Below are 27,792 nucleotides of genomic sequence, written 5' to 3' on the forward strand. Positions count from 1 at the left end.
GTTTCTGTGGAGTATATTGTCCATCGGTTTAGGTGCGTACTGTGCTGGAGAATTCCTGGGGATAAGCTTTCCATTTTCATGGATTTCTCCATTCTGATGCATTGGCAGATGGAGATGCTTCCTGTAAAGGCCTGGGTTCTCTTTGCTTTGTTGGTGCCAGTTCTTTTCGGTGGAGGAATTTGGTCTTTGCTGGTCATGGTGATATGTGTTTGTCATTGCGGTAGATCCTTTTGGTGACTGTATGCCTTACCCTGTTGAAGATACCCCTTCGAACTTCATTTTATACCCTGAGTCCATCCTACTTATCAGCCTCCCCACTAACCACCTGAGCCTGTCCCGCAATCTCCGTGAAAGTCACAGGATCCCGCCGTGTCCGATCGACCTTCAAATCAAAGACATCCATGCGTTGATACCCACCCACGACATCATGATACTGCTTCCCCTCCACACAATCCTTCACGTCAACATCCGCATACAGAATCCCCTCACTCGCCTGCAGGTACTCCACCGATCGATGCTCCCCAGCCTCGTCCACCGTAAACCCCCGCAGCGGCGCCCCCGTCGGATCCAAGAACATGGTCGCTCCGCGCTGAGCCCGCTCCATGACTTGTTTCAGATGCGCCGAGCCCTCCGCAATGGCCTCGATCGCATCCGCGCCTAGAACGCCCGCACACAGGACCCCGAAACACTTCGCCTCGAAGCAGTGCGCCGCCGCACGCGTCCGGTTCGCGGCGACATTATCGTAGTTGGGCTTTTCATCCACCTTGCCCCCCTTGTCGGCCTCCTCGACAGACGGACCCGCGACCCGCGTCGGCCAGATCGCCGGCCACGTCGAGAGATGGATCTGCTCGCCCTGCGCCATCAGCGCATACCTGGCGAGCGGGTTCGTGTTCTCGCCGCAGATGAGATTCCCGATCTTCCCGAACGGCGTGTCCGCGACGCGCAGGCCGTGACCGTCCCCCGGCGCCCAGGTCAATTTCTCGAAGAATGTGGGGACGAGTTTGCGGTGGTGGATCAGCACGTCGCCCGTGGGGCTGATGAGGAGGTTGGCATTGAAGAGGGTGGCGCTGCTGTGTCGGACTTTTTCGGAGACGCCGATGCTGACCATCAGGTTGAGGGTGCGGGCTGTGGCGCGGAGGGTCTGGATCTCGTCGCCGTCGGCGTATACGGATTCTTGGGCCATGCGCTCGAAGAAGGCGTGGTTGTCGGTTGGGGGCCGGAGGGCGCTCCAGATGGGAAATGCGGAGATGTAGGTCTCCGGGAATACGATCAGATTTGCATTTTGTCGGGCGGCTTGTTTCATGAGGGAGATGGCCTTGGTGGTGGAGTCGCGGGCGGAGAGGAAGACGGGGGAGACATGGCAGGCGGCGATTCGGAGGGGCATTTTGGCGGAGTTTACAACTACTTTACTTGGGAGGAGGAAGTCATTCATGTTCCCCGCCCTGCCTCAGGCTGCCACGATCACGGGGATGCAACAGCAACAGCAACAGGAAGCATTCATGAGGGTGGAGGAAGAAAGTCGAGATTGTGTCTGACTAATCGGCACGTGCCGCAATATCCGCCGTAGCCGCCCGCATCGTCCCTTTTGCATCGAATCCATTTCCACATTGAAGCCACTCCTGCGCATCATTCGCCTACATGACCGACCAGCTCAAACGCAAGCGCTCCAGAGTTGCCTGTGCGCCATGTCGCGAGCGCAAGCGCAAATGCAACGGGGGAGATCCGTGCACCACCTGTCTCGAATGGGGCTATGACTGCTGCTACGGCACACCCGCCAGCCTGAAGAAACAGAAGAACTCGAATCCGTCCATCCCGACCAGCTCCGCCTCGCCGGGAAGACCCCCGGATTCTGATGCTCTAGACTCTCTCCCTCAAACCTCCGCCCCCGACCCGCACCGCATCACCCGCTCCCTGGAGGCCAACTCCGGCGCCGCCTTCGTGCGCAATCTCGGCCTGAAGGTCGACTCCTCCAATGCCCCGCGACTGAATCTGTTTGGCTGGAATATCGGCGAGCGCCGCCTGCCGTCGGGCCTCGGCAACGGCGCCGTCTCTGCGCTGCCGATCGTCGATATCCTGTCGCGCGACGACATGAAGGCCTTGGCGGGGATCTACTTCGCCAAGGTCGATCCGTGCTACGGCTTCATCGACTCGCGCCAGTTCTACGAGCGCCTGGACGAGCGCTGGCGGTCGCCCCTGAGCTCCGGCGTCTACGATAGCGTGCTGGCCGGCGTCGCCGCGCTGGGGTCCCTCTTCTCGCATCGCATCATCGACGTGACCGAGCTGCTGCTGGTCGAGTCGGCGCGCTCCATCCTCGAGCTCAATAACCGCGGCGGCCTGCCCTGCTTCGACACCGCGACCGGCTGGACCCTGCGCGTCGTCTACATGCGCATGACCGCGTCGCCGCACTCGACCTGGATCGCCAGCGCCACGCTGATGCACCTGGTCGAAGCCCTGGGCCTGCACCTGGAGTCCGCCGGCGAGACCATCCTCTCGCGCCGCGTGCACTGCAGCCCCGACATCCGCCGCCGGCTGGTCGGCGTCGCGCGCCACCTGAACATGTGGGTGTCCTACGACCTGGGCCTGACGCGGGTGATCGTCTGGAACGACCAGTGTCTGGCGCCCGCCGCCAAACCGGGCGACTACACGACCGAGCTGCTGGGTCTGCTGCCCGTGTCGGCGAGCCTGGGGCCCGAGAAGTCGCCGGACGACCGCGACCTGGAGGCGTCGCTGCGGGCCATCCTGGACGGCCGCCACACGCAGCCGCCGTCGGTCATGGCGCAGTGCAACCTGGCGCTGTGCCTGCTGCGGCGGCTGCTGGTGATGAACGCCAGCACGTCGTCGGCCGTCAAGGAGCGGGTGCTGGCGCTGTTCCGCAGGGCGCTGCAGGGCGCGCGCAGCATGGCCATGAACTGCTGCCCGTGGCACCACATGGCCAACGTGCCGTTCCAGATCATCGGCGTGCTGCTGGACATGGACACGCGCGCGTCGCTGGCCCTGCTGCCTGAGGCCATGCAGACGCTGAAGTTCGTGGCGTCCACCTATGACACCGACACGATGCGCGAGGCCTACAGCACCGCGTGTCTGCTGGTGCGGCTGTACCAGCGCCGCCGGCAGGAGGACGTCGACATGCTGAGCGGGCTGGTGAGCACGCATCAGCAGCCGGACCCCGAGGTCCCGGCGGAGCAGACCGGGGCGAGTCGCGAGGAGATCTCGTGGCTGGAGGATCTGGTGGCGGAGATGCCCAGTCTGCAGGGGATCAATCTGTACGAGTCGCTGGATGACGATGTGATGAATCTATTTCCGACGAATCTGTAAATACGTAACGTCCATACGGTGGTCCATACAGGATTGTCCATACAGGAATGGTGCAATGTGAACATGCATGTGAAAATTTCTCAATTGCCCGGGGACGACGATCCTTTATATAGTGGCGCATCCCTCGCTTCACCGACCCGCAATACCCGCTGCATCCGGATTACATCACGCTGCAGGAGGTCTCCCTACATAAGACCAAAACAAACCACCGACTTTCTTCCTCGAACTCTTAGTCTACACCTTAATCACCATCCCCTTGATCATCTAAACTCCCAATCACCTACCCCCAATACCATCAACCCATAATCATAATCAAAATGCCCCCTATCCGCCTCTCCAAATCCCTCCCCTCCCTCTACCCATGGGTCACCTCGCCCTTCATCGTCAGCGCCCCAATGCGCATCATGTCCGGCCCAGCACTAGCGGTCTCGGTCTCCCGCGCCGGCGGACTCGGCTTCATCGGCCCCGGCGCAAAGACGCAAGACGCCCTGACGAACCTGCAAGAAGCGTCCTCGCTCCTCAAAGCCCCTAGCACCACCCTCTCATCCCTCCCCTCCACCCCCCTCCCCATCGGCATCGGCTTCCAGCTCTGGAGCGACGACCTAGCCACCGCCGCCGCTGCCATCCAGCAGTACCAGCCCTGCGCCGCCTGGCTCTTCGCGCCGCACCACACCGCCGACATCCAGACGTGGACGCTGCGGATTCGCGAGGTTGCGCCAAACACCCAGATCTGGGTCCAGGTGGGGACCATCGCCGAGGTGCACGAGATCCTCACCAGCGCCGCGCAACCCGATGTCCTGGTCATCCAGGGCGCCGAGGCGGGGGGTCACGGGCGGGCGACGGACGGAATGGGACTGATGACGCTGCTGCCGGAGGTCGCGGATATCGTGGCCATGGCCTCGTCACCAGGACGGGGCAAGATCCCCGTGTTCGCGGCGGGGGGAATCGCGGACGGACGTGGCGCCTCTGCAGCGCTGTGTCTCGGCGCAGAGGGCGTGGTGATGGGGACGCGGTTCCTAGCCGCGACTGAGGCGCGGATCAGCGCGGGGTATCAGAACGAGATTGTGCGCGCGGGCGACGGGGCGGCGTCGACGACGCGCACGCTGCTGTATAACCATCTGCGCGGCACGTTCGGGTGGCCGGCGGCGTACAGTCCGCGGGGGATCACGAACCTGTCGTTCCATGAGCATCAGGCGGGGAAGCCGTTCGAGGAGCTGAAGCGGTTGCATGATGAGGCGCTGGGGATGGGGGATGCGGGCTGGGGGCCGCAGGGACGGTTGGCGACGTATGCGGGGGCTGGGATTGGGTTGATTCGCGAGGTCAAGGAGGCGGGGAGGATCGTGGAGGAGGTGCGCAGGGAGGTTTGGGGGAAGGTGAATGTGAAGGTGGAGGAGGAGGGGGGGAGGGAGGCGAGGTTGTAGTTGATTGATTTGGAGTATGGGTTTTTATTGTTAAGGGAGGACTGGTGGGATGTATTTCTCGTGGTTCTAAAATATTTATGTTAACACAATGTTGTTCCAGATCTGATCATGTGGCATGTATAATGCATTGGACTTTTATTCAAAAAGATACTGCCCGGATTTATATTGGTTGGTTGCCTCTAGCACTGCCCTCCTACTATATTACAGCTGAAATGCACATTAATATATTCGTTCTATGGGTATAGCTTATTAACAGACAACCATTTGGAATGGAAGTTGGGTCTCAAAAGGGCGAACAGGTAGAGTACAAGCAGGTATCTTCATCATATCTCGCCTATGACCTCCACATCCTCGGCTGCGCGTCGAAGGACATGTTTGATTTGTCCGTATATCCCCGTATCACTGCTTTTCCGTCGCGATCCCTCCGGAAAGTTCACCCGACGTAATCGGTTCACCCATGGCACCAGTGACTGGTAGTAGGGCGTAAAGTACTTCCGTGCTGTTTGCTCGAAGTCGGTTTCGTCAGCCACGATCCCCTTTTTAGAGTTGGCTAATTTCTGGTCGTCGTCGTAGTTCCAGCAGTCAAAGTCCGTCGGCCCGATATCCTTGCCGGGCCCGTCATAGTGGATGCATATCCAGAACAAAACCCAAAAGAATGACTCCAGGTCATGCCAGAAAGAATGCTTCTCTCCTAACAGCAGCCCTATGGCCATGAATGCTCTTGTGCCGGTCTTGCCCCTGGCGCCAGATGCCTGGTCTCTGCGTTCCCTAATGGCAAGGTCCATATCGATCAGGAAAGCGGACCAGGAGCCGTTGTGCTCCTCGTTGATGATCAGGTTGCCGGTAGAAATATCTCCTTGCAGCACCCCCGCTTTTGTATGCAGCGACTCATAACCTATCTGTAGTCAATGATGGATGTTCGGGACTATGAAACTTTGGGGAGGCACCTTCAACACACGCTTCCAGCGCATTCAGAAGAGCGACGCGGGAGCTGGCTCTATAAATCGACTTGCCGTAATCCCGAACGCAGACGCGACGATGGACGCGGTTTTGTAAAGGTTGATCACCCCAGTGGGCCGGTGAACACGATCTCTTGCTTGGTGGTAGGGATGCTTCAGTATGACTGGATGATCTCTTCTGCCCGAGACTGCTGGCTTTTCTCGTACTGCCTCGACGGGAGACGTCTCTAGACTCAGTCACTGGAGAGCGAACTTGTCTCCAATTAGAGGCTTTGGTCACATCAAGACCTTTGCGCACGTTGTTCCGTACGTCATCCACTTCGCCATGAACTTTGACGGTCTGGTGATGAAAATACCTCGCCACGCTCACCACACCTTGTGCTCCGATATCTTGCAATATCTCGCCTTCTTCCGCACGTTCCGGGTACTGCCACGAGTCCTTCACAATAACAGGGGTTCTGGCTTCGTCATCCAGATGAGCTTTCCAGCACGTAGTCGCTCTTCCAGCTACACAGGCGGACGGCTTTACGAGCTTTTCAAGGATCAAACGTTCGTCCCGCCCATCACGATGGATTCGAATAAACCTTTCTCCATCTTCCGACGAGATAATGCTGGGATCAAAGCCGAGTTGCTCGTCGTTCATCAGTAGAAACCCCACAACCGCCGATATAAACTGCAGGGGTTCCGAGTTGATGTCGAAAGGCGATGATGCTATGGCTCCGATGCGGTCGAACTCCCAAAGGCGCATAACAGATCCACATAGTGTAAATCCTAGCACAAATCGGCGCGTATCTTGAGCAGTGAAAGCCTCCCTCACATATCGGCCTAAGTCACGCCACGTGTTCGAAGCCGTATCAAGGTCGGCGCTGCTCTTCAGCTCCCCAGGAAAGAGAACCTGCGACCAGTGGTGTGACACCCCGATCGCCCTTTCTTGGTTCCTGGCTATAGCAACATCTAGTTTCCTTTTCGCAGAGGATCCTTCCAACGGTTTTGAAGGACGAGCCAGGATGGTGCGAGGCTTGAAATCAGATGTGTGATCAGAAACAAGCTTCATTATGTCCTTAAAAATGCGAGTGAGCCAGGTCAGAACATCCTTCTCCTCTGCATTCGGAGGCCAGCCTTGCCAGCCAGTCTCGTTATGAAACAATGCATTATCTCCACGTTTGCATTCCTGCAGAACGGCTTCTGCTTTTGTCTGAAGACCCTCAATGCCATGGTAGAAGACTTCGAAGAAGCCAGGGACACCAACGAATATGGAACCCAGTTCTTGTCTTAGTACAGCATCCGTGTATTTTCGCTGCTCCGAGGAATTAACGAAGCTACTCGTTGTATGCGAGTACGAAGTTTGATCAGGGAAAGCTACAAGCTTAGGCGGAGGCGCGACTTCGACTATGACTGCATATACTCTGTCCCAAATGGCGTCATCCGCTGCTCTATTCCAGATCGCCTTCAGCAGCGGCAAAAGTCGATCTATGTCGAACGCGTCTGAGCCAATGAAGTAGATGAGGCCGGAGAGATCATCTAAAAGATTTCGACGACCGGTGGCAGAGGGAAGTTTCCGGATGTCTGGGTATGCGCGTAAAGCCGAGGTCAGATCAAAGGCTACATTTCGAAGATCTGGATCATATGAATTGAGATAATCTATCATAGTTGCGAGCACAGAGGCTTCTTACCTGGAATCTCGAGCTGGTTTATTAATCCAATGATACTGGCAGTTCTAGATCCTCACATGTTGTCTTGAAGCTTTCCCGAAATAAATCCAGCATCTCTCCTATCGGTTGCACCTTGCTGGTGTCGGGCTTTACGGAGCGGGACATTTCGCAGGCCTTAACAGTATATAATCCGAACGAAGGAGGCGTTGCTGCTGCGTGAATGCCTGTGGTCACGTGCTCCGGGGTAAGCGGGTCTTGCTGGTGGCCAATCAAATCAATTCAAACTGCTTTAGAGTTTAGGCCACCTGATCTGGTCTTGGCAATGAGATGTGGGCCTGAGGCAGCTTCCCAGCGTCAGGCCGATGACGGCGCCCGACTCGCCCAAGCATACAACTCGGCTGGAGCTTTGTCCTGCAATATTTTCAGTTCTCCAGACGTTGAGATTATTTGCATTCTCGCACAACACGACTCTCTTTCACCCGCGGAGTCTTCCTGACCCGCATTGGCCGGGTCGATCTACTAGTAATTCTAGTTTCCCCGCTTTGCCCGCGGGGCTTGTTTAAACATATCACAACTGCAGCAACATGGTGCTTTCTACGCCAGTACCAAGCAGTGGCTTTCAAGCCTTGATCCTCTGCGGCCCGGGTGAAAGCCTGAATACCATTTCATCTAATCCAGATGAGAATCCAAAATGCTTGATTCCCATAGCAGTATGTACTGGCGCGCCTCGAATCTAGGGCTGGCCTGGTGGGGAGCAAGCACTGACAATTGATGCCAGCTGAGGCCGATGGTCTACTACCCCCTCGACTGGTGCAAGCGCGCCGGAATAACCGGTGAGTGGTGGTTACAGTTCTCCAGAAGTGCGCTTTACAGTTGCAACTGCTAACGGATCAGATATCGTTTTGATCACACCTCCCTCCGCCCTCCCGTCTCTCAAGGCGGCCCTCCAACAAAATCCTTACCTAACATCGCTCTCCTCGCCATCTCCCACAGTCGTAGCCCCGAGGCATCTCAAGATGACCACAGGAACGGCCGAGCTGCTCCGCCTCCCGGAAGTCCAGGCTTGCATTCGGTCGAATTTCCTGCTCCTGAGTTGCGACTTGCTGTGCGATATTCCCGGGGAACACTTGCTGGAGGCATGGCTGGTCTCGCAGAGTGATTTGGGTCCACTGTCCCAGGGAGGCTTATCGGTGTTCTATCCGGCAAAAGGCGTCGAGGACGAGATCAAGAAAGAGCCGACGGACTTTGTCGCCATCAATCTACTTAAGAGAGACGAGGGGCCCGGGTTCTCGCGATACGAGATCTCAAAATTGGTTACGTCGACGCCCATGGATACCTTGAAGGATCGAATGCAGAAGGATAAAGGCCTTTTGCTGCGTCATACCTTGGTTGAGAAACACGCCTCGGTCAAGATGCTGACCGGCTACAGGGATGCGCATTTATACATCTTGCCAAAGTGGGTTCAGTCCCTGGCGCGGCACCAGGAGCGGTTCGAGTCAGTTAGTGAGGATCTGATTGGATACTGGGCCAAAGCAGGATGGCAGCGTGGGCTGGGTGAAAAATTGGGGATCAATGAGATACTAGGCGGACAGGATGCGAATCCCGAGGACCATGCAAGCCTCGATGGCGATTCACTGGAGGATGATATCGATCTTCGAGGCATGACCACTACGCATGCACAGGGTTCTGACACCGGGAATACGAAGTCTTCGTCGAATACCGAATCCTCGGTAGAGGTGCCGCCAATTCTAGCATACATGACCAAACCCTCCGAACAACTCGTCCGGCGGGTTGACAGTTCCGCTCTGGTATTGGCAATGTCTCTCCGACTCGCCAAGCTGGAGTCTATTGAAGAGATCGGTCGTGCCGCTGCCTCGCCGTTCAGCCATGCGTCGAAGATCGCTAGTCCCGAGGGGGTCGCTCCGAAGTCTGTCGTCACCAAAGGTGATTGCTTACTGGGGCCTCATGCGACGGTATCACATGTCCCACCTTGATTGATCATGTGCTCGAATTAACGTCTGAACAGGTGGAGGAAAAATGCGTCATCAAGGAGTCGTGCATCTCTTCGAAGGCGAAGGTTTGCAGTGGCTCTCGCTTGACGAGGTATGACTTTCACATCTCATCTCGAATTAGCTCTAACTTGGACCAGATGTGTCATCATGGACAACGCGGTCATCGGACCAAAATGTGTACTCACCGGTTGTATTGGTAGGTTGATCGCAAGCTAAATAGGGTTTGTTCGATCATGAACTTATATTGTTCCAGTCGGTAGATATAGTCACGTTGGACGAGAGTCTATTCTCAAGGTGCGTTTAAGTCCTGTCTAGATTGGCTAGGTTTCTAACTTATTTCCAGGACTGTGAGGTCCAAGATGGCGTTGTGGTGGGGGAAGAGACCGACGCCAAGAACGAGCAGTTTATGAATTTTGAAGGTCTTGAAGACGGGATGGGTGGGATGAGTGGTGAGGATGAAGAGAATTAGATAGTTACGACAAAGACATACATTTATTTCTCAATGATTTTATACGGTATAGATCCTAGAACGTTGACTACCAAATTGCTGATTGGCCCAGTAGAATTTAGCGTGGACGGGGCCTCCGGAAATGGTTTAGCGTCTCCGCCTCTCGGGGCCCTTTGTTATGTTATTGTTGCTTCACTTGTCATCTTCCGGTCGGGTCATCCAAGTCAACAAGTTCAAGAATACCACATTCTCATCTGCATTCTAAAGCTAGAAGGAAAGAGATAGGAACAAGACAGCTTGGCAAAGCGCACTGCAAAAAACACTTCCCCTTCTCAACGGCCTCATCACAATAGAATCGGCATTAGATGATGACGACAATGTTCTCCAGGAGCTGTCTTACCCCGAGAAAAGAATCCAGTTCTTTACGTACCTGCTGATGCAGCGGGACACCATCGAGGACGTCGTATCGTTTCATCCGGGGCTCAAGAGCAAACAGATATGCCGTATCGGAGAAGTCAGAGAATGGATCGCAGGGAGCTTCAATGTCTGCATACCGGTTTATATCAGCCACTGGACAAAGGCGACCGCCAAACGAGTACTGATCAGGTTTCCTCTGCCCTATAAAGTTGGAGAAGTCGAATGTCCCGGCAACGCAGAGGAGAAGCTGCGCTCCGAGGCTGCAACATTTATATGGATCCAAGAGAATTGTCCCCTGGTTCCAACACCTAACTTATGGGGGTTTGGGTTTGCCAATGGCCAAAGTGTGAGTATATTCGTATGTTCATCTTTGATTGGCCGATCTAACTTTTGTTTGTTCATCTGGAGTTTACCGCGGTTGGACGAGTATCTTTTTTTCGCCGGCTGATGTGGAGTCTACGCCGGACCATTTCCTCCATCTTTAGATACTCGATTCCAAGTCAGTACGTGAGTCGGCAATGTCCTTACAGATTAAAAACTCCCTATCTGGTTATGAATTACATTGATGGCACCGAAGGGGCTATGCTTTCTGAATCTTGGGAAAGATCACGCCAGGACCAGACTCGACGGAGGAATCTTTTCAAAGGGCTATCTCGGATTATCTTATCGTTGGCACGCTTGCCATTCGACCGGATAGGCTCGCTGACAATCGACAATCGAAGTGTCGTACGACTGAAAAATCGCCCGCTTACGCTCCGACTTCAACACCTAGAAAACCAATCTGTTCCAACAAGCATTGACCGGGATCTTACTTACTGCTCCACAGACGCATACTTGCTAGATCTTCTGGCCTACCACGACAGTTACTTGCGATACTCTCCGAATTCTGTGCGAGATGAGCTTGACGGTCAGGCACAGTTGTCCACTCTAACTGTTATGCGCGCCATCCTTCCTCATTTCACAAGCCGTGATCTCCGGCGGGGACCTTTCATCCTCAACCTCACGGATCTACATCAAAGCAACATTTTTGTGGACAGCGAGTGGAACATCAAGTTTCTGGTCGATCTAGAGTGGACATGCTTGCGCCCAGTAGAAATGCTACATCCTCCGTATTGGCTGACTAGTCGTGGAGTAGACCAGCTGGAAAAGGGAGAACATTTCGACGCCTTCAGCAACATGCACAGCGAATTCATGGAAATTTTCGCAGAAGAGGAGAAATTACTTTCCAAAAAAGAGGACAGGCCATTTATCTTAACAGAGATTATCAAGCGGGGCTTGGGAAACGGAAGCTTCTGGTACTTTCATGCCCTCGACAACCCCAAAGGACTGTATAATATATTCCTCGACCACATTCAGCCTATCTTTGCCAGGCTGGACGATGCAGAAGTGGATAGCTTTGAACGAATGGTGGCGCCTTATTGGAGTGCGGATATGCAGGATTTTCTTGCGGATAAACTTAAGGACCAAGAGGAGTATCAAAATAAACTGCGGGAGGCATTCGCAGTCGGTGACTCGGAGCCAAAGGTGAATGGTACCTTCTATGGAAGACGGCGGTCCTGACCACTTCGAATGGCCCCGTAGTATTGTAAGCGGCCGTGCATATTTACGGAGCCAATGTCCAAGATGTTTGGCAGGTTCCAAGGCTGATAGAGTATCTGCACCTTCACGCTTAAAATGGAATCACCATAACTCATTTCATTAACGAAGGCATGCCACTATTTCAAAACACGAGAGAAATCAAACACATCCATTCAAACACCATCATTGAACCGGTAAGTGTTCATCCACCGCTATCTCACCATTAGCACGAATCATCAACTCACACGGGCATGCGACTCACCTTATCATACGGTTTAGAGGAGTCACAGAACCGCAAGTCCGTCGCCAACCGGATGACATTGTCCTGGTCATTGTTGATGGTCGACGCATGGATCTAGCAGAGCCCATCAGTCGGATGCAGCCGGGAGGGGCGATACAAACTTACCGTGTGCGGCTTGTGCAGCACGACATCGCCTGCCTCGTAGGCCGAGACCAGCCAGCGCCGGCCATTCTCCTTGGCGAACTGCGCCGGCGCCTCGGACAGCAGACCGGTGGACATCATGTTGGAGTTGAACGCCGAACGCGCCTCTTCCTCCGTCAGCCCGGCCTGCTTGGCCTTGGTCGTGAATTCTTCTTCGATCTTCAATCCCACCGGGTCGCCTGGTACCATCAGCATCTTGCTAACTTCATCTGGGGTTTCCTGCGCGCCGAATCCATCGCATCATAGTAGCCACAACATACCATCTTCCAAGTAGATCAGCCCGCCGCCATTGAGCTTAATATCCCCGATGGGCACCCACGCCGTGACACTCGTCGGCTCGCCATGGCGCAGGAAGATCTGATCATAATGGACGCCGATGGGCTTCGAGCCGGGGATATTATTGCGCAGCAGGGTGCGCTTGAAGGTCAAGGTATCGTTACCCCAGCCGGTGAACTTGGCCACGAAGTCATACAGCGCCGGGTGGTGGACCAGGTTCTTGGTATACCAGTCCTTCTGGTGGGCCTCGATGGCGCGGTCGACGAACATGTCGGCGCTGGGGCCCCCCGGCCGTCCATTACCGTCGACGTGCCCGGCTCCGATCCCCGGGTAGTCGGCGAGCGACTTGGTCGGGTTGAAGATGCCGTCGACGGGGTCGGAGCCGTCTTTCAGGACGCCGGTGGGCGCTAGGTACTCGAAGTAGTCGCGGCGGGTCTGCAGGACGTCGTCGCGGGGCAGCACCTGTTTCAGGAAGAGGTAGCCGTCTTGGTTGTAGCGCTGGCGCAGCTCCTCGATGGGGAGGGTTGGGTCGGAGGGACGCAGGAGGGCGGCGTTCTCGGAGGTCAAGGGGCCGTCGACGACGGAGAGGTTGGAGGCGCTGAGGACACCGGGCATTTTGCTAGTAGGGAGCTGTGTAGAGGGGAATGTAGATGGAAGTGAGAATACATCTGGGGCCGGTTGCGACGGTCTTAAGTAGACCTCGCACAGCTCCAGCTACGGCTACGACTACGACTGACCCCGCGGGGAGCACGATGAGCTGTCTGAATTGCTTCAGTCGGCAGCAGGAGGTAATCTTCGGCGATGTGGCGCACTCCACCGCGTGGAAAGATACTCGATTCGAGCAGGGACGTTCTGCAGTCCAATCAGGGGGGTTGCGATGGCGGGGAAAGATGTCGCTTCCAGTGAGATTCGATGCATTGCAATCCGTCGCCACTGGTGGATCCGCGCACGTACCCTGCAGGTACCGACGGGAGGGCGTTCGGCTGCGGAGTGACCTCGCTGTACATTCATCATCCATCTTCTACTACATGCAATAGTGTGTCAAATAAATCCAGATTATTAAATTGTATTATCGACTAAGAAAAGGTATCGAACTCGCTTCTAGAACATGTGCACGTGTATATGTCATCATCCCCGAATAACCAATTATCCCCCCATACCTCATACCTTAGTAGGTATCCTATTCATCCTCCTCCGTCCAATCCCCAAACCCCCACGACGTCACCCCCTCCCCGACCTCCAACTTCAGCGTCGTAAACGTGATCTGCTCATACATGTCCCGCGCCGCCCCGCGGGCCTTCTTATGCCAGGGCCCGGTGCCACCGGCTCTCGCATCTTGTCGCGTACGCCAGAGGCCTGCATTCATTAGCACTCACAGTCCCCAATACCAAATACCAAACAAAGCCAAACAGCAAGAGGGATGAAGGGGGGGGAAACTTACAAGTCGCCAAATTCTCCCTGCGCTCATTCTTCGCCCCGAACCAGTACTTCAACAGCCCCCCGGAAACAGTCGCTTCCTGATGCGAGTAGGCGTCCAGATCATGCAATCTTTGATGATCGATGCCGTCCTGGAGACGCGACCGAAAGACCACGACGTAGAAGTGCGATTTCGGCCAGTGGAACCCCTCGTGGGCGGCGAGGTCGCGCAGGAACGAGAACACGGCGGGCCAGTTCAGGGCGTCGGCGTAGGGGGCGGTGGCGTAGTCGTCGCGCACGGGTTTCAGGATGGAGAGGGCGAGGGCGAGGAGGCGGTTGGGGGTGTCGAGGGTGGTGAGGTCGAGGAGGTGAGGGGGGGAGTTGTAGGGCGAGGCGATGAGGTGTGTGCTCGAGGGGAGGGATTGTTGGATGGGGGTGGTGGAGGTGGATGTGGAGGGATACTGGAGTTGCAGGGCGGCGGCGGCGTGGAAGCGCAGGGCGTCAAAGTCGGAGGTCACGAGGCTGTGGTGGTAGAGGGAGGGTTTTGACGGCGTGGGAGAGTCTCTTGTGTCTGGAGATAATTCTGGGGATGTGGGTGTGGATGGAAACACAGGCTTGCCGATTTCAGGAGCCATTGTCGTCTAGATTGGTGCCTGGCTATCGCTACGATAGATAGACAAAGAATGGACGCCGAAAGGAAATTGAGGACAATGGCTTGAATAGGCAGAGAAGTAAGAGACAGTAATAAAATCTATGGAAGAAAGAAAGAAGAAGCGGACTACGAGGCCGGGAAATACTACAAGCCCTAAGAAAGGGCGGTATGAAGACAGATTTCTCCAAAGCACGCAATAGCTGACGAGCTCGGTCTTTCGCATCGGATGGCAAAGAAAAAAAAAACGTTGCACAAGCCATTGAACAATCCAGAAAGGACGCCACGCCGATTGGTCGCTCGGTGGATTTGCCGACTTAGAGTTGTGCTTCTTGCCCCAGAATTCTCGCGTGCCCGTTTGAAACCGACAAAGAAAGTGGCCGAGACGCAGGCGGATCCTACGGAAAAGTCTCAGGGGCAAAGAAGGGCTGACACCAGACTTGCCCAGATCGGGGCAATCGCACGACAGGATCGTCCCATCTCGCGCAATCCATGGTCCTTGCTTCACATTCTTGGGCTTCGGCGTGATTCTGCAGGCGGCCGTTCCATGGTTCACATTCCGATCACCCGGATGAAAGATCCCATCGCTCTGGTCGCGAGAAATGAAAAACCGCCTGTCATTCGAAGATCCTATTATACACGTATTTAATGTGGTATCATGCGAAAACTCCCCGAGAATCCCAGGCCTCAAAAACGCCGGTGTTTTCTTTCGAAATGCTTCGTTCGGACATATCACCTCCCGCTTATCGCTTGAGGGGCGGCGGAGGCGGTGCCATTTTACCCTCGCCCGTGTCGACTTTTTTCTTGGCAGGCAAAGCCGGCACTTTGAAGCCGGCGCTGTCCGTCTGGTTGTTGTTGTTGTTGCCGTTGTTTTGGTTGCCTCCGACCTGCGTAAAGGTGCCGGACTTGAACCATCGGTCCTCTTCCGCCTTGCGTTTGCGGCTCATCTCGGCCTGGACCTTCGGATCAACCAGCTCAAGGCCTTGCACGGGAGTGAACGCAATGGTACTGGCGGTACCGGCCGATCCTGCGCCCAACGAGGTGCCGATGCCAGAGCTTCGGAGACCCTTCGCCTGGAGAACGCTGGCCGTGCCTCCCAGACCGCCCTGTCCGAAGCCACGCAGAGACGACGCGGTGCCGCTGGCAGGCGTCGCGGTGCCCCATCCCTTGTTGGACTTGCTCAGCTTGGCCCGGGTTCTCTGGTCGATTTGCGTGGCGCGAATCCGCCCGTCATTCTGTTGACCCAGCATACCCAGACCGACGGTACCCTCGCCCGTGCCGTACCCAACCTCCGCTTCTTCCTTGCCAAACGCAACGCGATTCTGGGCCTTGCGGATTTCGGTCATGGCCACGGCCTCCTTGGCCTTGCGAGCCCGTCGTCCACCTCTCTTGCGGGACGGCTTATCATCCGGAGCGGGAAGTGCCTTGGTCCCGGAGTTTGGCGGCGGCTCCGTCAGTTTCTCCAGCCGCTGGAAACACTGCTGTTTCAAATCCTCGCCCAGTGACCCGTCGGGGCTGAAGTTAGAAACGTCTGCCCGCGTAGCGAGAACCATCTTGGCGGCCACAATGCGGATGGCCTGTCGCTTCAGGTCGTTCGGGATGTCTTGGATCAGCGGGGACTCGTAGAGAAATCCCTGCGATCGGATGCCGATGTTCGTAGCAAAGCCGAGCCCTTCCTTTCTTTTGTTACCCTGAGCGCCCAAATTACACGCGGGGATCTTGGCCAGCTCGCGTAGTCCACCCGTTTGGTTCAGGAACTGAGCGGCCGTTTCCGGTCCGATCAGCGCTGCCAGGTTGGGAGCGATCTGGTTCATGCGCGACTGGATGCTTTGCGTAAGAGCGGTGCGCTCTCGATCCAGCTTCAGAATTCTCTCGCAAGTATCAAGCACCGTCTTCAACTCCGCCGGGGTCATCTCACGTCCTCGAGTCGTAGTACCTTCCACGGCAACCACCATCAGAGACGGACCATCCAGAATCGATTTAAGAGGCGTGCCGACCATGTTGTCCGCCGATGACGACAGTGCTTTGATGTCGTTGAGGGGGCCATTTTTCAGGATAGCAACGGTCTTTGCATAGTCGATCGAGTTCGTCACGAGGGTCTCCAGTTCTGGAAATCGGATCGAGTAGTGGTCTCGTAACACTTTGTGTAGTCGCGTCAGTTCGTCTCCGGTTGACAGGGCCACCTCGAACTCGTTGGTGACCTCAGGCCCGGTCTGCTGTCGATGCTCCTCTTCCTCGTCAATCATCTCCTCCTCGCCTCCTCCCTCTTCTTGCTGAACATCCTGGAGATCTTCATCGTCCGATTCGAAATCCCGCAAGAGCTCTTCGGCGGTGGACATGGTGGGCAGGCCGGTGGAGAGCTGGCAGGTAAACAAGCTTGAAGTCAAGAAGAACGAGAGGATTTGAATGCGCCACCAATTTGGGTCTTGGCTTAGTCATGTGGGGGTGGCGGCGCGGACCAACAGTGCAGCCGTCCGACTTTGTGCCGGCGATGGAAGCTGCGCGACTCCGGTTCAGACAACTTCCATTCACCCAACGGTCCTCAGCCTGGCCCATTCAAGGGGGGATTTCAGGCTTATTTACCTCTCACCAACTACTGCGACTTGAAATTCCGAATCAATCGAACCCTGAGACCTTACCCTTCCTTCACCGCGCCGCGAGGATTGAGTGACGCCAACCAAGATGGAGTCGTCACGCGGCCCTCCTAGGGTCAAGAACAAGGCCGCTGCGCCGGTCCAGATTTCGGCGGAGCAGCTGCTTCGTGAGGCTGTCGACCGACAAGAGCCCGCGCTGCAGGCGCCGACGCAGCGGTTTGCGGACCTCGAAGAACTACACGAGTACCAGGGCCGCAAGAGAAAGGACTTCGAGGACTATGTGCGCCGGAACCGGATCAACATGAACAACTGGATGCGCTATGCCGCCTGGGAACTGGAACAGAAGGAATTCCGACGCGCGAGGTCGATCTTCGAGCGGGCGCTGGACGTCAACCCGACGTCGGTGATCCTGTGGATTCGCTACATCGAGGCGGAGATGCGGACCCGGAATATCAACCACGCGCGGAACCTGCTGGATCGCGCCGTGACCATCCTGCCCCGTGTCGACAAGCTGTGGTACAAGTATGTCTACATGGAGGAGACGCTGGGCAACATCCCGGGCACGCGCCAGGTGTTCGAGCGGTGGATGTCGTGGGAGCCGGAGGAGGGCGCCTGGAGCGCGTATATCAAGCTGGAGAAGAGATACAATGAGTTCGAACGGGCGCGCGGCATCTTCCAACGGTTTACGATCGTGCACCCCGAACCGAGGAACTGGATCAAATGGGCTCGCTTCGAGGAGGAATACGGCACGAGTGATCTGGTGAGAGAGGTGTACGGAGTGGCAATCGAAACGCTAGGGGAGGACTTCATGGATGAAAAGCTGTTCATCGCCTACGCCAAGTTCGAGGCCAAGCTCAAGGAGTACGAGCGGTCGCGAGCTATTTACAAGTATGCCCTGGATCGGCTACCGCGGTCCAAGTCGATAACCCTGCATAAGGCGTACACAACGTTTGAAAAGCAGTATGGCGATCAGACAGGTGTTGAGGATGTGATCTTTTCCAAGCGCCGGGTCCAGTACGAGGAACAACTCAAGGAGAACCCGCGCAACTACGACATCTGGTTCGACTTTGCCCGCTTGGAGGAAAATGCCGGTGACCCCGAACGGGTCCGCGACATCTACGAACGCGCGATTGCACAGATCCCCCCGTCGCAGGAGAAGCGTCACTGGCGGCGTTATATCTACCTCTGGATCTTCTACGCCATCTGGGAGGAGATGGAGGCGAAGGATGTCGCGCGCGCCCGCCAGGTCTACAACGAATGTCTGAAGCTGGTGCCGCACAAGAAGTTCACATTTGCCAAGCTGTGGCTCATGAAGGCGCAGTTTGAGATCCGACAGATGGATCTCGCGACCGCTCGGAAAACGATGGGTCAGGCAATCGGCATGTGCCCGAAGGACAAGCTGTTCCGGGGATACATCGACCTGGAACGCCAGCTGTTCGAGTTCGTACGATGCCGAACACTGTTTGAGAAACAGATCGAGTGGAACTCATCCAACAGTCAGTCCTGGATCCAGTTCGCCGAACTGGAACGAGGCCTGGATGATGCCGAGCGTGCGCGCGCAATTTACGAGTTGGGCATCGCACAGCCGACTTTGGATATGCCCGAGCTCGTGTGGAAGTCTTACATCGACTTTGAGGAATACGAGGGCGAATACGGCCGGGTCCGACAGCTGTACGAGCGTCTCCTGGAGAAGACCGACCACGTCAAGGTGTGGATCAACTACGCCCGGTTCGAGATCAACGTTCCGGAGGACGAGGAGGAAGAGGAAGAGGACGAAGAACGACCGATCAGCGACGAGGCCAAGCGACGTGCTCGGGGTATCTTCGAGCGGGCACACAAGGTGTTCAAGGACAAGGAGCTCAAGGAAGAGGTAAGCCTTCACTACCCTACCCTTCGCAGTGATGGCCGAATACTAACAGTCCGCAGCGCGTGGAACTCCTCAATGCCTGGCGATCGTTCGAGCACACGCATGGCTCGCCCGAGGATATCGAGAAGATCGAGAAGCAAATGCCCCGACGGGCCAAGAAGCGTCGCAAGATGGACGACGACCGCTACGAGGAATACATGGACTATGTATTCCCGGCAGACGACCAGTCATCGGCGAACCTGTCGCGGCTGTTACAGAGAGCACACCAATGGAAGCAGCAACAGGGAGAGGCATGATGGAGGGATGGGACGAGAATTGGAGATGGGAACGCATGTGTGGATATTATTCGTTAATGATCAGTCGTGGCTTGATATATCCGAGGTCAAAAATACAATCAACGTCACTGAATCCTTTCATCCAGTGCTGTAGAGTTTCGACTGACAGCCATCAACCGTGGTTGTCTCGCTTGGTGACCAAGCAGACACCGACACCTCCAAACGCCGAGTGGCCATACTCGGTCAAAGTCTGTCCGCACACATCCCGAAGAACCGAGGATTGAAATTGATCTTGTATAATCCTCATCCACATGCATTAATCCTATTGACCTTCTAATCTGACAGCTATCGGTATCTACTCAGTGGTCAGCACTGTAATTGCACAACTCCGGTAGTTCGATCAGTTCGATCACGCGATGTCACATGACATTTACATCACCGAGTCTTCAAAGCCCGAACTTCTCCTTCTTCTACCGTGTAAGCCGAATCTCTCTTCGCCATGCCGCGAGAAGTCAAACAGCCAGTGAAGGCGGCCTGTCTGGCTTGGTAAGACTATCTGTATGCATCAATGAGCAGATGCTAATCGTGCACCAGCCGCGCATCCAAAACCCGCTGTGACGGACAACATCCATGTAAACCCGTAAGGCCGATTCTTCCAACCCACGGTGGAGAACCCAACTAAGCAACGCAACCAAAGTGCATGGAACGATCCCGAGGATGCCACTACCAGCCCAGTCGGCGAGGTGGGCCACGCCGAAGAACCAAATATGATGCCGTATCTCAAAGCCCGAAAGTGCCTCATCACCAGCCTCACCCAGTGCCGCCAAGGTCCCCGTCAACAGCGACTCCTGCAATCGATGTCCCGGATGCCAACTCGGTCTCGGCGCCGGGATGTCCAGTCCCTCCGCAGTCGATTGATTCTAGTCTTCAGAGTATCATTGGTCTGCTGTCTCCTTTTAGTGGGATGCAGAGCACAGATGTGGATACCGAGTTCCTATGGCAGCCCATGGACACCACCAGCTCTAGTGAAACGGCCTCGGCATCGCCTATTCTGAGGGTGTATACGTCGGAAGAGGATATGTAAGCTTCGATCTAGGAGTTGTTACCTGTTTCACCAAGGTCGCAGCAGTGGCTAACTCGGACAGAGCGAATGCCTACTATCTCTACATTCATCCATATCTCTCCTTGTTGCCGCCTCCCGCTGTACCAATTCACGAGGACCACCCTATTGCATTTCAGCCTCCGCCTGGAGAGACCTGTACCGTTGAAAGTTCCTCTCTGCCTTACTGGCCGAGGTCCTCGCTGAGTTTGGCGTTATGTGCCATCCTAGCCTTGATCCCTCCTGACGAAAACCCGACTCCTTTCAGCGAATGCAGTGTCTGGATGAGACGCGAATATGCCAACCTGTATGCGCAAGCTGCGCTCAATAGTGCAGATAAGGAAATCGACGAGTTAACACTAGTCAATGGTTCGAGATTTTCGCCAGAGCAAAAGATCATTCATCCTAATGTGCCCGTCCGGCTGCATCCGATCTTAGCCCTCGTGGCTCTGAGTATCTACGAGTATTGTCAGCGTGGTAATGTATCCCGGATGCGCACCCGTGCCAACCAGGCGATCACGACAGCCATGGATCTCTCTATTCATAACCTGGAGTCGCACGCATCTGAGGCGCAACGGCGCGCATGGTGGACTTCGGTCAGTCGATTTGCCGGTGCGGATCTGAGCATCAGCTAACACGTACTAGATGTTTGTAGTACTTTTGTCGTCGGTGTTGCAGGAAACGGTAAGACTTCGAGGCATTATTTATCAGTACCAGCCTGATTGTTCAAATAGTCGCCTATTATCAATTCATCTGACCCGAGAATATCCACGCCGCACCCTGTATTCGATGCGCGACTAGGAAAGCCTGAGGTATGAACAATCTTCGTCTCCCCCTTCTGTTATTTACTAAATTATGCATGCAGCCGTGGCCACTATTGATTGGGGCTTTAGAGACCCTCTTGGCAATCTCCAGTATACTAACAGAATGTGGCATCGGAGGCAAGACGCCATCCACATCACCGCATTTACGCGAAAAGATCCGTCATATGGACTCCCACGTCCTGTCGCTAATAGGACAATGCGATCTTTTTGGAGGTGAGGTTCGCAGGGAGAGTGTTGAGGGGCTTGCCGCGCAAACCATGGGGATGGTTGTTCGCCTTGAAGTTCATGCGTGAGTCTTACAGGAAACAGGATCACCGCCTCAGGCTAACATTTATGCAACAATAGTGCTCGAACTAAGCTCCACCGGTACCGAGCATTCATGGACATTCCCCTATTTCTAGAGAAGCATTGTGATCTGGCTGCCATCGAGGACAAGGGCATTCTCCCGGCGTCGGCCTATCCCAAGAGTCCGGCAGAATTTGAAGCTATCTTTCCTTTCACCGAGATGGAGTCGTCGATTATCAGTTTGAAATCCTCTCTCGTCATTTCTCGCATCTTCCGGGCCTTGCCTTATCCTAGCTTATGCCGTCCCGACGGCGTTTTGGAACCAGGATATGAGGCAATGGGAGCGCTGCCATCTAACCCTACGCTATCCTCGAGGTACCCACACGGGTTACCATACTTTTCATGCACGTCCATGCAAGCCGGCTACACGCTGTACATGTTGCTGCATCGGGTACGCGCTGCAATAGTGTCAGATCGTCTTTCATACTGCTATCCTCTTCTTAACTACCCAGATCCGGCAACGGAGATCCAGGATTCGGAGAGACTGCTGGAGGAGTTACGACATGGGGCTGATTCTTTGAACACTGCGCTGAAGCGAAATGCGTTATTTGAGGGTGTTCGCCAGATGGCGCGGGAAATGGATGCTGCCTATAACTCGACATTCACAGGCCGTGTCTGATGTGTTTTGCTACGATGATGTTTTATTTTAACATCATTTGGCAATTGGGGAACAGCTGTTTCTTGTAGGTCTCTTTTCTTTTCTTCAGCAACTCTTCAATATCTAATTCTAATGAAATGGGTGTAATAGCAAAATCTAACAACATTCTCAACAAGCCCTTTAGTCTATTTCTTGCCCTCAAGTTCAGCCATAGCTCGGTCCTGATCGGCATACACCTTGGCCACAGTCTCCCTCGCCTCCATTCTCTTCATCCACGCCCCGACCCTCGGAAACTTCTCGTACAGGTCCTCTCCTGCAAACCGGGGCCCGAACCGCTGCCAGGCCACGAAACAAAGATCGGCATAGGTGCACTTCTCGCCCACTAACCAGTCCCTATTCTTCAGCACCGACTCGAGCACGCCACACACCCGATGGATCTCCTTCTGGTACCGATCAATCGCACTCTGCACCTTCTCAGGGTGGGCCTTTATGAACCACGCCGCCTGTCCGTAGTAGGGCGCTTGTCCGGAGACCTGGAAGTACAGCCATTGCTTGGCGTGGTACTTTTCGGCCCAACTTGCGGGGCTGATCTTATGCTCGACGTCGTACCTCTCGATCAGGTATTCGGTGATGGCGCCGGACTCCCAGAGGTGCAGGCCGGTGTTGGGGTCGTGGATGGCGGGAAGGCGGCCGTTCGGGTTGATGAGCGTGTAGGGCTCTTTTTTGACGTCGGTGAAATTGACGAAGGTGGTGGTGTAGGGGATTTGAAGCTCTTCCATGATGAGGGCCACTTTCCACGGGTTGGGACCCTGTTGGTGGGAGTAGAGGGTGATGGGTTGCATGGTGGTTTTCTCGGTTGAAACTGAACTTTGGATGGAGAATGAAGACGGTTTTGAGCAGAGAAGAGCAAGTTCATGGCAAGTATTTATTTCTTTGGCTGGGTCTTGTCGACTAGTAAGTGGATATAGCATCCCCGCAAAGTCGGCGAGGTTCGGTGTTTGAACATCCACAGAACTCTGAGACGACGCCAACAATCACCGAAGACAATCACCGACCTGCAGGCGATGAAGTAATGCATCGGCCGAACGTATAATTACGAATCCCCCTCTTTCTTTGTTCCCACTCTTTGTGCATCTTGCATCTCTCATCCAAAGCACATCGTCGCTTAAGCCATGGCATCTGAATACCTGCAGGCCACCCCCGTGGCTACCAGCCAAGCATACTATGATCTAGGCTCGTTCCGTCGCAAGATCAGCACCACCAGCCCTGAGGCCCAGATCTGGTTCAATCGAGGCCTCACCTGGGCCTACGGATTCAACCACCAGGAGGCCGAGGCGTGCTTCCAGCAGGTCATTGCCCACGACCCGACATGTGTCATGGGCTACTGGGGCGTGGCCTTCGCCACGGGCCCCAACTACAACAAACAATGGGCTGCGTTCGATGAAGCCGATCTGCAGTACTCGGTCAGGAAGTCGTATCACGTTCCTCGTGCCGGACTCGTCCATATTGCGGCTGCTTCTCCTCTCGAGCAGAGTCTCCTCCACGCCATCCAGCATCGGTTCCCCACGGACGGTGTCATCGAGGACTACGATGCCACGAATCGCGCCTACGCCGACGCCATGCGGACTGTCTACCACATGCACGGCGAGGACGACCTCGACATCGCGGCGCTCTTCGCCGACGCTCTGATGAACATCAGCCCCTGGGGTCTCTACGAAGCGAGCACCGGCCAGCCCATCCTCTCCACGCCGGTGCTCGAAGTCAAGGAGGTCCTCGAACGGAGTCTCCAGCACCCCAAGGCCAAATTCCACCCCGGCCTCCTGCACATGTACATCCACCTCATGGAGATGTCCTCCACCCCCGAGGCGGCCCTCGTGCCGGCCGACCACCTGCGCGACCTCATCCCCGACTCCGGCCACCTCTGCCACATGCCGTCGCACCTGGACGTGCTCGTCGGCGACTACCGCCGGTCCATCGCCAGCAACACCAAAGCCACCCTCGCCGACGACAAATTCTACGCCCGCGAAGGCGGCCAGAACTTCTACAGCTTCTACCGCCTCCACGACTACCACTCCCTTATCTACGCCGTCATGCTGGCCGGCCAGTCCGCCGTGGCCCTCGACGCCACCGACCGCATGGAGGCCACCATCCCCGAGGCCCTCCTCCGCATCGAATCCCCTCCCATGGCTAACTGGATGGAATCCTTCCTCTCCGTGCGCGTCCACGTCCTCATCCGCTTCGGCCGCTGGGCCGACCTCATCGCTCTTCCCCTGCCCACGGACCCCGACCTCTACTGCGTCACCATCGCCACCCTCCACTACGGCAAGGCCATCGCCTTCGCCGCCACCAACAACATCCCAGACGCCGAACACCACCGCGAGCTCTACCGCTCCGCCGCCGCCCGCGTCCCCGACTCCCGCATCTACTTCCCCAACAAGATCCCCGACATCCTCAAAGTCGCCTCCGCCATGCTCGACGGCGAGCTCGAGTACCGGCGAGGGAACTTCGACGCCGCCTTCGCGCACCTCCGCGCTGCCATCCTCGCCGAAGACTCCCTCCTCTACTCGGAGCCCTGGGCCTGGATGGTCCCTGCACGCCACGCCTACGCCGCCCTGCTGCTCGAACAGGGCCGCGTGTCTGAGGCTGCGGAGGCTTACGCCGAGGATCTCGGTCTCAGCGAGACCCTGGTCGGAGCCCATCGCCACCCGAATAACGTGTGGGCTCTGCACGGGTATCACGAGTGTTTGGTAAGGCTGGGACGGGTGGCTGAGGCCAGGATGGTCGAGCCGCCGTTGAAGGTCGCGTTGGCGGTCGCGGATGTGGATATTCGGGCTTCTTGCTTCTGTCGGTTGGAGAAGATAGGTGGGTGTGGTGGGTGTTGATTTTGTCGTGTGTATGCGTATTTGTTCGTGTGCTATGTTGTATGATGTACATGTATTGCATTGTGGGCTAGGTAAAAGTTCTCTCTCTACTCATTGAATTCAAGCGCTTTGCATTCTATCTTCTCGCTTTATTCTCTCTTCAATATATAAAAGTATCTGAATGTTCACAATCACATCCCCCTCACGAAATGATCCGATAGAACTACTGTGCAATACCATCAACCCAACACCCAACATCCCTCTCTAGTATCGAACCCCCCTCCCTCCCCCCATCAGTCCTCACATCCTCATCCTCATCCTCTCCTTCTTCGTCCGTATCCTCTAAATCAATCCACTCATGCTGGTAAATCCGTCTTTCGGAGGCCGGGTATCCCGCCGACCTTAACCACCCGAAGATTCCGCGCGTCGCACATTCCGACAGGTCCTGTGAGAGGAAGTCATATTTGTAATCGCAAAGCGCAGCGGGTGTCTTCTCGGGTGGCAATGGTGATGAGGGTTCTTGGTCTGGGGATTCTAGTAAGGCATGTTCAGGTTCAGGTTCAGGTTCAGGTTCAGGTTCAGGTTCAGGTTCAGGTTCAGGTTCATGCTGGTCTTCGCGGTGTTGGTGTTGGTGTTGAACCGTCCGTCCGCTGTCTAGCATCCATTCCCAGGATTCGTATTCTAAACAATGAGTGTCATAAGGGCATTGAGTATGCTTCCTCACTGATATCTCTGCATCGCAGAGCCGAGTTTCTCCAAAGGGCGTCCACGCCCACACAGGGGGGCGGGAATGGTTCCTTTCGAACGCGGAGATGAATAAGAGGCGACATTCGTCGGCTCGATTTATCGATTCGCTATGTTTCGTATCTCCGATTCCAGAAGTCAGGAATGTCTGGCTTGTCTGTGTCCAGGCTGAAGCCGCGAGGTCGAGAGCAGAGAGTCCCGTTCGGGTATCGCGCAGGATGGAAGCATCCAGACCGGTGAGGATGGCGCCGAGCCAGAGGATTCCGAGTCGAGGGGATCTGGTTGCTAGGAATTTGGATAGGGAGGTTTTATCGTGGGAGATGGAATCGAGGACCGCGAACGCGGGGTTCAGCCATGCGCTGACGAGGTTGCATTCGATGGAGGGGTTGAAGAACGTGCTGTGGAGAAGGGAACGCAGACCCCATGTGTTGGAGCTCAGGGTCATGTATTTGGGGAGCAGGGCGTGGTGGGAGGTGAGGAGGTCGGGGATAGGAGGGGGGAAGTCGTCAGTACACTCTGGTCGGTCCGGGGGCGGTTTTGGGAATGGGAGCGAGACTGTTCGCCCGGTTAGAAATGGGATGTAAAGGACGGCGGCGAGGGCGGCTGAGCATTGGGCATATAGACGATGGCGCACGCAGAAGCGAGAGAGGTAGTTGAGGGCGGTTGTTGATAGTGGCGGGTCGGATCTAGCCTTGGTGTCCTGGAAAGGATTTGTAGATAGGGCTGGGGAAATCCCTATGTCCTTGGTCGATACGGACCATGGCGACAGGTAGACTTGGTCGTTGTACGTAGTGGTCGCCTCCCAACCGTCATCAGACAGAGTATTGCGCCACCAGAGAACTTCGTCTTCACAAGCGTCGTCGCCGATATCAATTTGGGTCACGGAACGCTTCTCCTTGGGCAGTAGTCTCTCAACCCCCTGCGCAGTATATCTGATACAACACTCGTGGCCAGCCGACCAATTCAGCAACTCGACCCATCGAGCAGAGAAGATATAGGCCCACGCAAGGTAAAGAACCGACAAATAGTTCCCCTTATCGTAGTGCGACAAACCGCAGACTCCAGGCCAGTCCGAGAAGGGAGAATCCTCCGACAGACGAACAGGCAATGGGCTGCCCACTGCTAGGGAAATTTGCTTCGGCAAGACCCTCGACGGCAGGTCACAAGGTCCCTTAGAAGTCCTCCACGTTGATCGGCCATTTACGACAAGACAACCTTTCGCTTTAGTCTCACAGGCGAACGACGCCCTCTCGTCGAAGGAAACACCGGCGCCGAGGAACGGCGGGATTTGGCTAACGAGAGGCTGGAAGTCTATGGCGTGTCAAGGAAGTCGGTGGTTTTTGCTCGCTGTGTCTAGATAAGAGAACCATGTTTGCAGACTCTCCTGGAGGACTTGGTGGAATTGATCGTCGGTTGGGCGCAGGGCATCTTTCATCGTCGCCTGAAGGCGAATGTAGATGCTTGTGAGCTTTGGAGGGTTAGTGGAACATATAAAAATACGTGGTAGGGAAGAGTCGATGCGGAAGTACTTTTGTGTGGGCTGGAAGGTAAAGAAGAGATGGAAGAGTTTGTTGATGAGGGAACGTCGAGTATGTGCATTCTGGTCATGTGGTGCATGCGGCAATCCGCGCTTATATATCTGGGGACTGTGGTCAGTTGGGGTCAGAGTTCTTTTGCAAAAATCTCAAAAACAGGCTACTCAATGAGTATATTTAAATCTTTAGCTAAATGAACCATTTCGTATTGGCAAGGTGACAGGAGGTAAAATGTTGACCATAATATCATCGAGGCTCTTATTTGCGAGAATCAAAGGTGTATAATGTAGTGTTGCAATTCGCGACCAAGGTATGTATATACTGAGCTCAAACGCCTTGTCAAAAAGCTATATATAATAGCAGGTTTTCTTCGTCCAAAAAGCAAATGGCAGAATTAGAGCAATATATTCAAACACAACTCGGTGTGTACAACCATTTAACACTCAATAATCAGCAAATATACTC

General features: G+C 55.3%; 14 protein-coding genes across 14 annotated transcripts; 7 read left to right on the forward strand and 7 right to left on the reverse strand.

Moving 5' to 3' along the window:
* Nucleotides 1–298: 298 nt before the first annotated feature.
* P170DRAFT_369008 (carbon-nitrogen hydrolase family protein) lies at nucleotides 299–1,384 on the reverse strand (the record flags this gene model as incomplete). The annotated part of the gene is made up of 1 exon (XM_024844890.1): nucleotides 299–1,384. The coding sequence occupies one exon, from the start codon at nucleotides 1,382–1,384 to the stop codon at nucleotides 299–301; it is 1,086 nt and encodes a 361-aa protein (XP_024699156.1).
* P170DRAFT_441306 (uncharacterized protein) lies at nucleotides 1,161–3,448 on the forward strand. The gene has a single exon (XM_024850284.1). The coding sequence runs from the start codon at nucleotides 1,639–1,641 to the stop codon at nucleotides 3,313–3,315; it is 1,677 nt and encodes a 558-aa protein (XP_024699157.1). The 5' UTR covers nucleotides 1,161–1,638; the 3' UTR covers nucleotides 3,316–3,448.
* Nucleotides 3,449–3,535: 87 nt separating this feature from the next.
* P170DRAFT_418241 (nitronate monooxygenase) lies at nucleotides 3,536–4,736 on the forward strand (the record flags this gene model as incomplete). Its single annotated transcript, XM_024847207.1, has 1 exon — nucleotides 3,536–4,736. Exon 1 carries the CDS (start codon nucleotides 3,633–3,635, stop codon nucleotides 4,734–4,736), a length of 1,104 nt encoding a protein of 367 aa, XP_024699158.1. The 5' UTR covers nucleotides 3,536–3,632.
* Nucleotides 4,737–5,059: 323 nt separating this feature from the next.
* Nucleotides 5,060–7,343, reverse strand: P170DRAFT_418244 (protein kinase family protein; the record flags this gene model as incomplete). Its single annotated transcript, XM_024847208.1, has 2 exons — nucleotides 5,060–5,631; nucleotides 5,684–7,343. 2 exons carry the CDS (start codon nucleotides 7,341–7,343, stop codon nucleotides 5,060–5,062), a joined length of 2,232 nt encoding a protein of 743 aa, XP_024699159.1.
* Nucleotides 7,344–7,750: 407 nt separating this feature from the next.
* On the forward strand, nucleotides 7,751–9,828 carry P170DRAFT_418246 (putative eukaryotic translation initiation factor subunit eIF2B-gamma; the record flags this gene model as incomplete). Its single annotated transcript, XM_024847209.1, has 7 exons — nucleotides 7,751–8,057; nucleotides 8,126–8,180; nucleotides 8,242–9,320; nucleotides 9,374–9,450; nucleotides 9,497–9,555; nucleotides 9,613–9,653; nucleotides 9,703–9,828. Exons 1-7 carry the CDS (start codon nucleotides 7,932–7,934, stop codon nucleotides 9,826–9,828), a joined length of 1,563 nt encoding a protein of 520 aa, XP_024699160.1. The 5' UTR covers nucleotides 7,751–7,931.
* Nucleotides 9,829–10,126: 298 nt separating this feature from the next.
* Nucleotides 10,127–11,784, forward strand: P170DRAFT_369672 (uncharacterized protein; the record flags this gene model as incomplete). The annotated part of the gene is made up of 2 exons (XM_024844918.1): nucleotides 10,127–10,570; nucleotides 10,633–11,784. Coding segments are annotated over 2 exons (1,596 nt in total), but the record flags the coding sequence as incomplete, so codon positions are not given.
* Nucleotides 11,785–11,907: 123 nt separating this feature from the next.
* P170DRAFT_514168 (uncharacterized protein) lies at nucleotides 11,908–13,303 on the reverse strand. Its single transcript, XM_024855182.1, has 4 exons — nucleotides 12,505–13,303; nucleotides 12,209–12,423; nucleotides 12,065–12,157; nucleotides 11,908–12,014 (listed from the first exon to the last, which is right to left on the reverse strand). The coding sequence occupies exons 1-4, from the start codon at nucleotides 13,133–13,135 to the stop codon at nucleotides 11,976–11,978; spliced, it is 978 nt and encodes a 325-aa protein (XP_024699162.1). The 5' UTR covers nucleotides 13,136–13,303; the 3' UTR covers nucleotides 11,908–11,975.
* Nucleotides 13,304–13,700: 397 nt separating this feature from the next.
* On the reverse strand, nucleotides 13,701–14,571 carry P170DRAFT_368985 (uncharacterized protein; the record flags this gene model as incomplete). The annotated part of the gene is made up of 2 exons (XM_024844886.1): nucleotides 13,701–13,876; nucleotides 13,962–14,571. The coding sequence occupies 2 exons, from the start codon at nucleotides 14,569–14,571 to the stop codon at nucleotides 13,701–13,703; spliced, it is 786 nt and encodes a 261-aa protein (XP_024699163.1).
* Nucleotides 14,572–15,328: 757 nt separating this feature from the next.
* On the reverse strand, nucleotides 15,329–16,924 carry P170DRAFT_451012 (U4/U6-U5 snRNP complex subunit PRP31; the record flags this gene model as incomplete). The annotated part of the gene is made up of 1 exon (XM_024851164.1): nucleotides 15,329–16,924. The coding sequence occupies one exon, from the start codon at nucleotides 16,922–16,924 to the stop codon at nucleotides 15,329–15,331; it is 1,596 nt and encodes a 531-aa protein (XP_024699164.1).
* A 178-nt stretch (nucleotides 16,925–17,102) lies between these two features.
* clf1 (putative cell cycle control protein (Cwf4)) lies at nucleotides 17,103–19,455 on the forward strand. Its single transcript, XM_024855183.1, has 2 exons — nucleotides 17,103–19,049; nucleotides 19,106–19,455. The coding sequence occupies exons 1-2, from the start codon at nucleotides 17,268–17,270 to the stop codon at nucleotides 19,340–19,342; spliced, it is 2,019 nt and encodes a 672-aa protein (XP_024699165.1). The 5' UTR covers nucleotides 17,103–17,267; the 3' UTR covers nucleotides 19,343–19,455.
* Nucleotides 19,456–19,820: 365 nt separating this feature from the next.
* Nucleotides 19,821–22,208, forward strand: P170DRAFT_430873 (Zn(II)2Cys6 transcription factor; the record flags this gene model as incomplete). Its single annotated transcript, XM_024847987.1, has 8 exons — nucleotides 19,821–19,867; nucleotides 19,916–19,961; nucleotides 20,019–20,401; nucleotides 20,467–21,016; nucleotides 21,066–21,104; nucleotides 21,155–21,232; nucleotides 21,286–21,533; nucleotides 21,590–22,208. 8 exons carry the CDS (start codon nucleotides 19,821–19,823, stop codon nucleotides 22,206–22,208), a joined length of 2,010 nt encoding a protein of 669 aa, XP_024699166.1.
* Nucleotides 22,209–22,372: 164 nt separating this feature from the next.
* Nucleotides 22,373–23,029, reverse strand: P170DRAFT_430874 (glutathione S-transferase family protein; the record flags this gene model as incomplete). The annotated part of the gene is made up of 1 exon (XM_024847988.1): nucleotides 22,373–23,029. The coding sequence occupies one exon, from the start codon at nucleotides 23,027–23,029 to the stop codon at nucleotides 22,373–22,375; it is 657 nt and encodes a 218-aa protein (XP_024699167.1).
* A 292-nt stretch (nucleotides 23,030–23,321) lies between these two features.
* On the forward strand, nucleotides 23,322–25,174 carry P170DRAFT_441311 (uncharacterized protein). Its single transcript, XM_024850285.1, has one exon. It carries the CDS (start codon nucleotides 23,360–23,362, stop codon nucleotides 25,067–25,069), a length of 1,710 nt encoding a protein of 569 aa, XP_024699168.1. The 5' UTR covers nucleotides 23,322–23,359; the 3' UTR covers nucleotides 25,070–25,174.
* On the reverse strand, nucleotides 25,175–27,227 carry P170DRAFT_459437 (uncharacterized protein; the record flags this gene model as incomplete). The annotated part of the gene is made up of 3 exons (XM_024851868.1): nucleotides 25,175–25,538; nucleotides 25,689–27,103; nucleotides 27,173–27,227. The coding sequence occupies 3 exons, from the start codon at nucleotides 27,225–27,227 to the stop codon at nucleotides 25,272–25,274; spliced, it is 1,737 nt and encodes a 578-aa protein (XP_024699169.1). The 3' UTR covers nucleotides 25,175–25,271.
* Nucleotides 27,228–27,792: the final 565 nt, after the last annotated feature.

Source organism: Aspergillus steynii (assembly GCF_002849105.1).
Source record: "Aspergillus steynii IBT 23096 chromosome Unknown P170scaffold_10, whole genome shotgun sequence".
Classification (NCBI taxonomy): domain Eukaryota; kingdom Fungi; phylum Ascomycota; class Eurotiomycetes; order Eurotiales; family Aspergillaceae; genus Aspergillus; species Aspergillus steynii.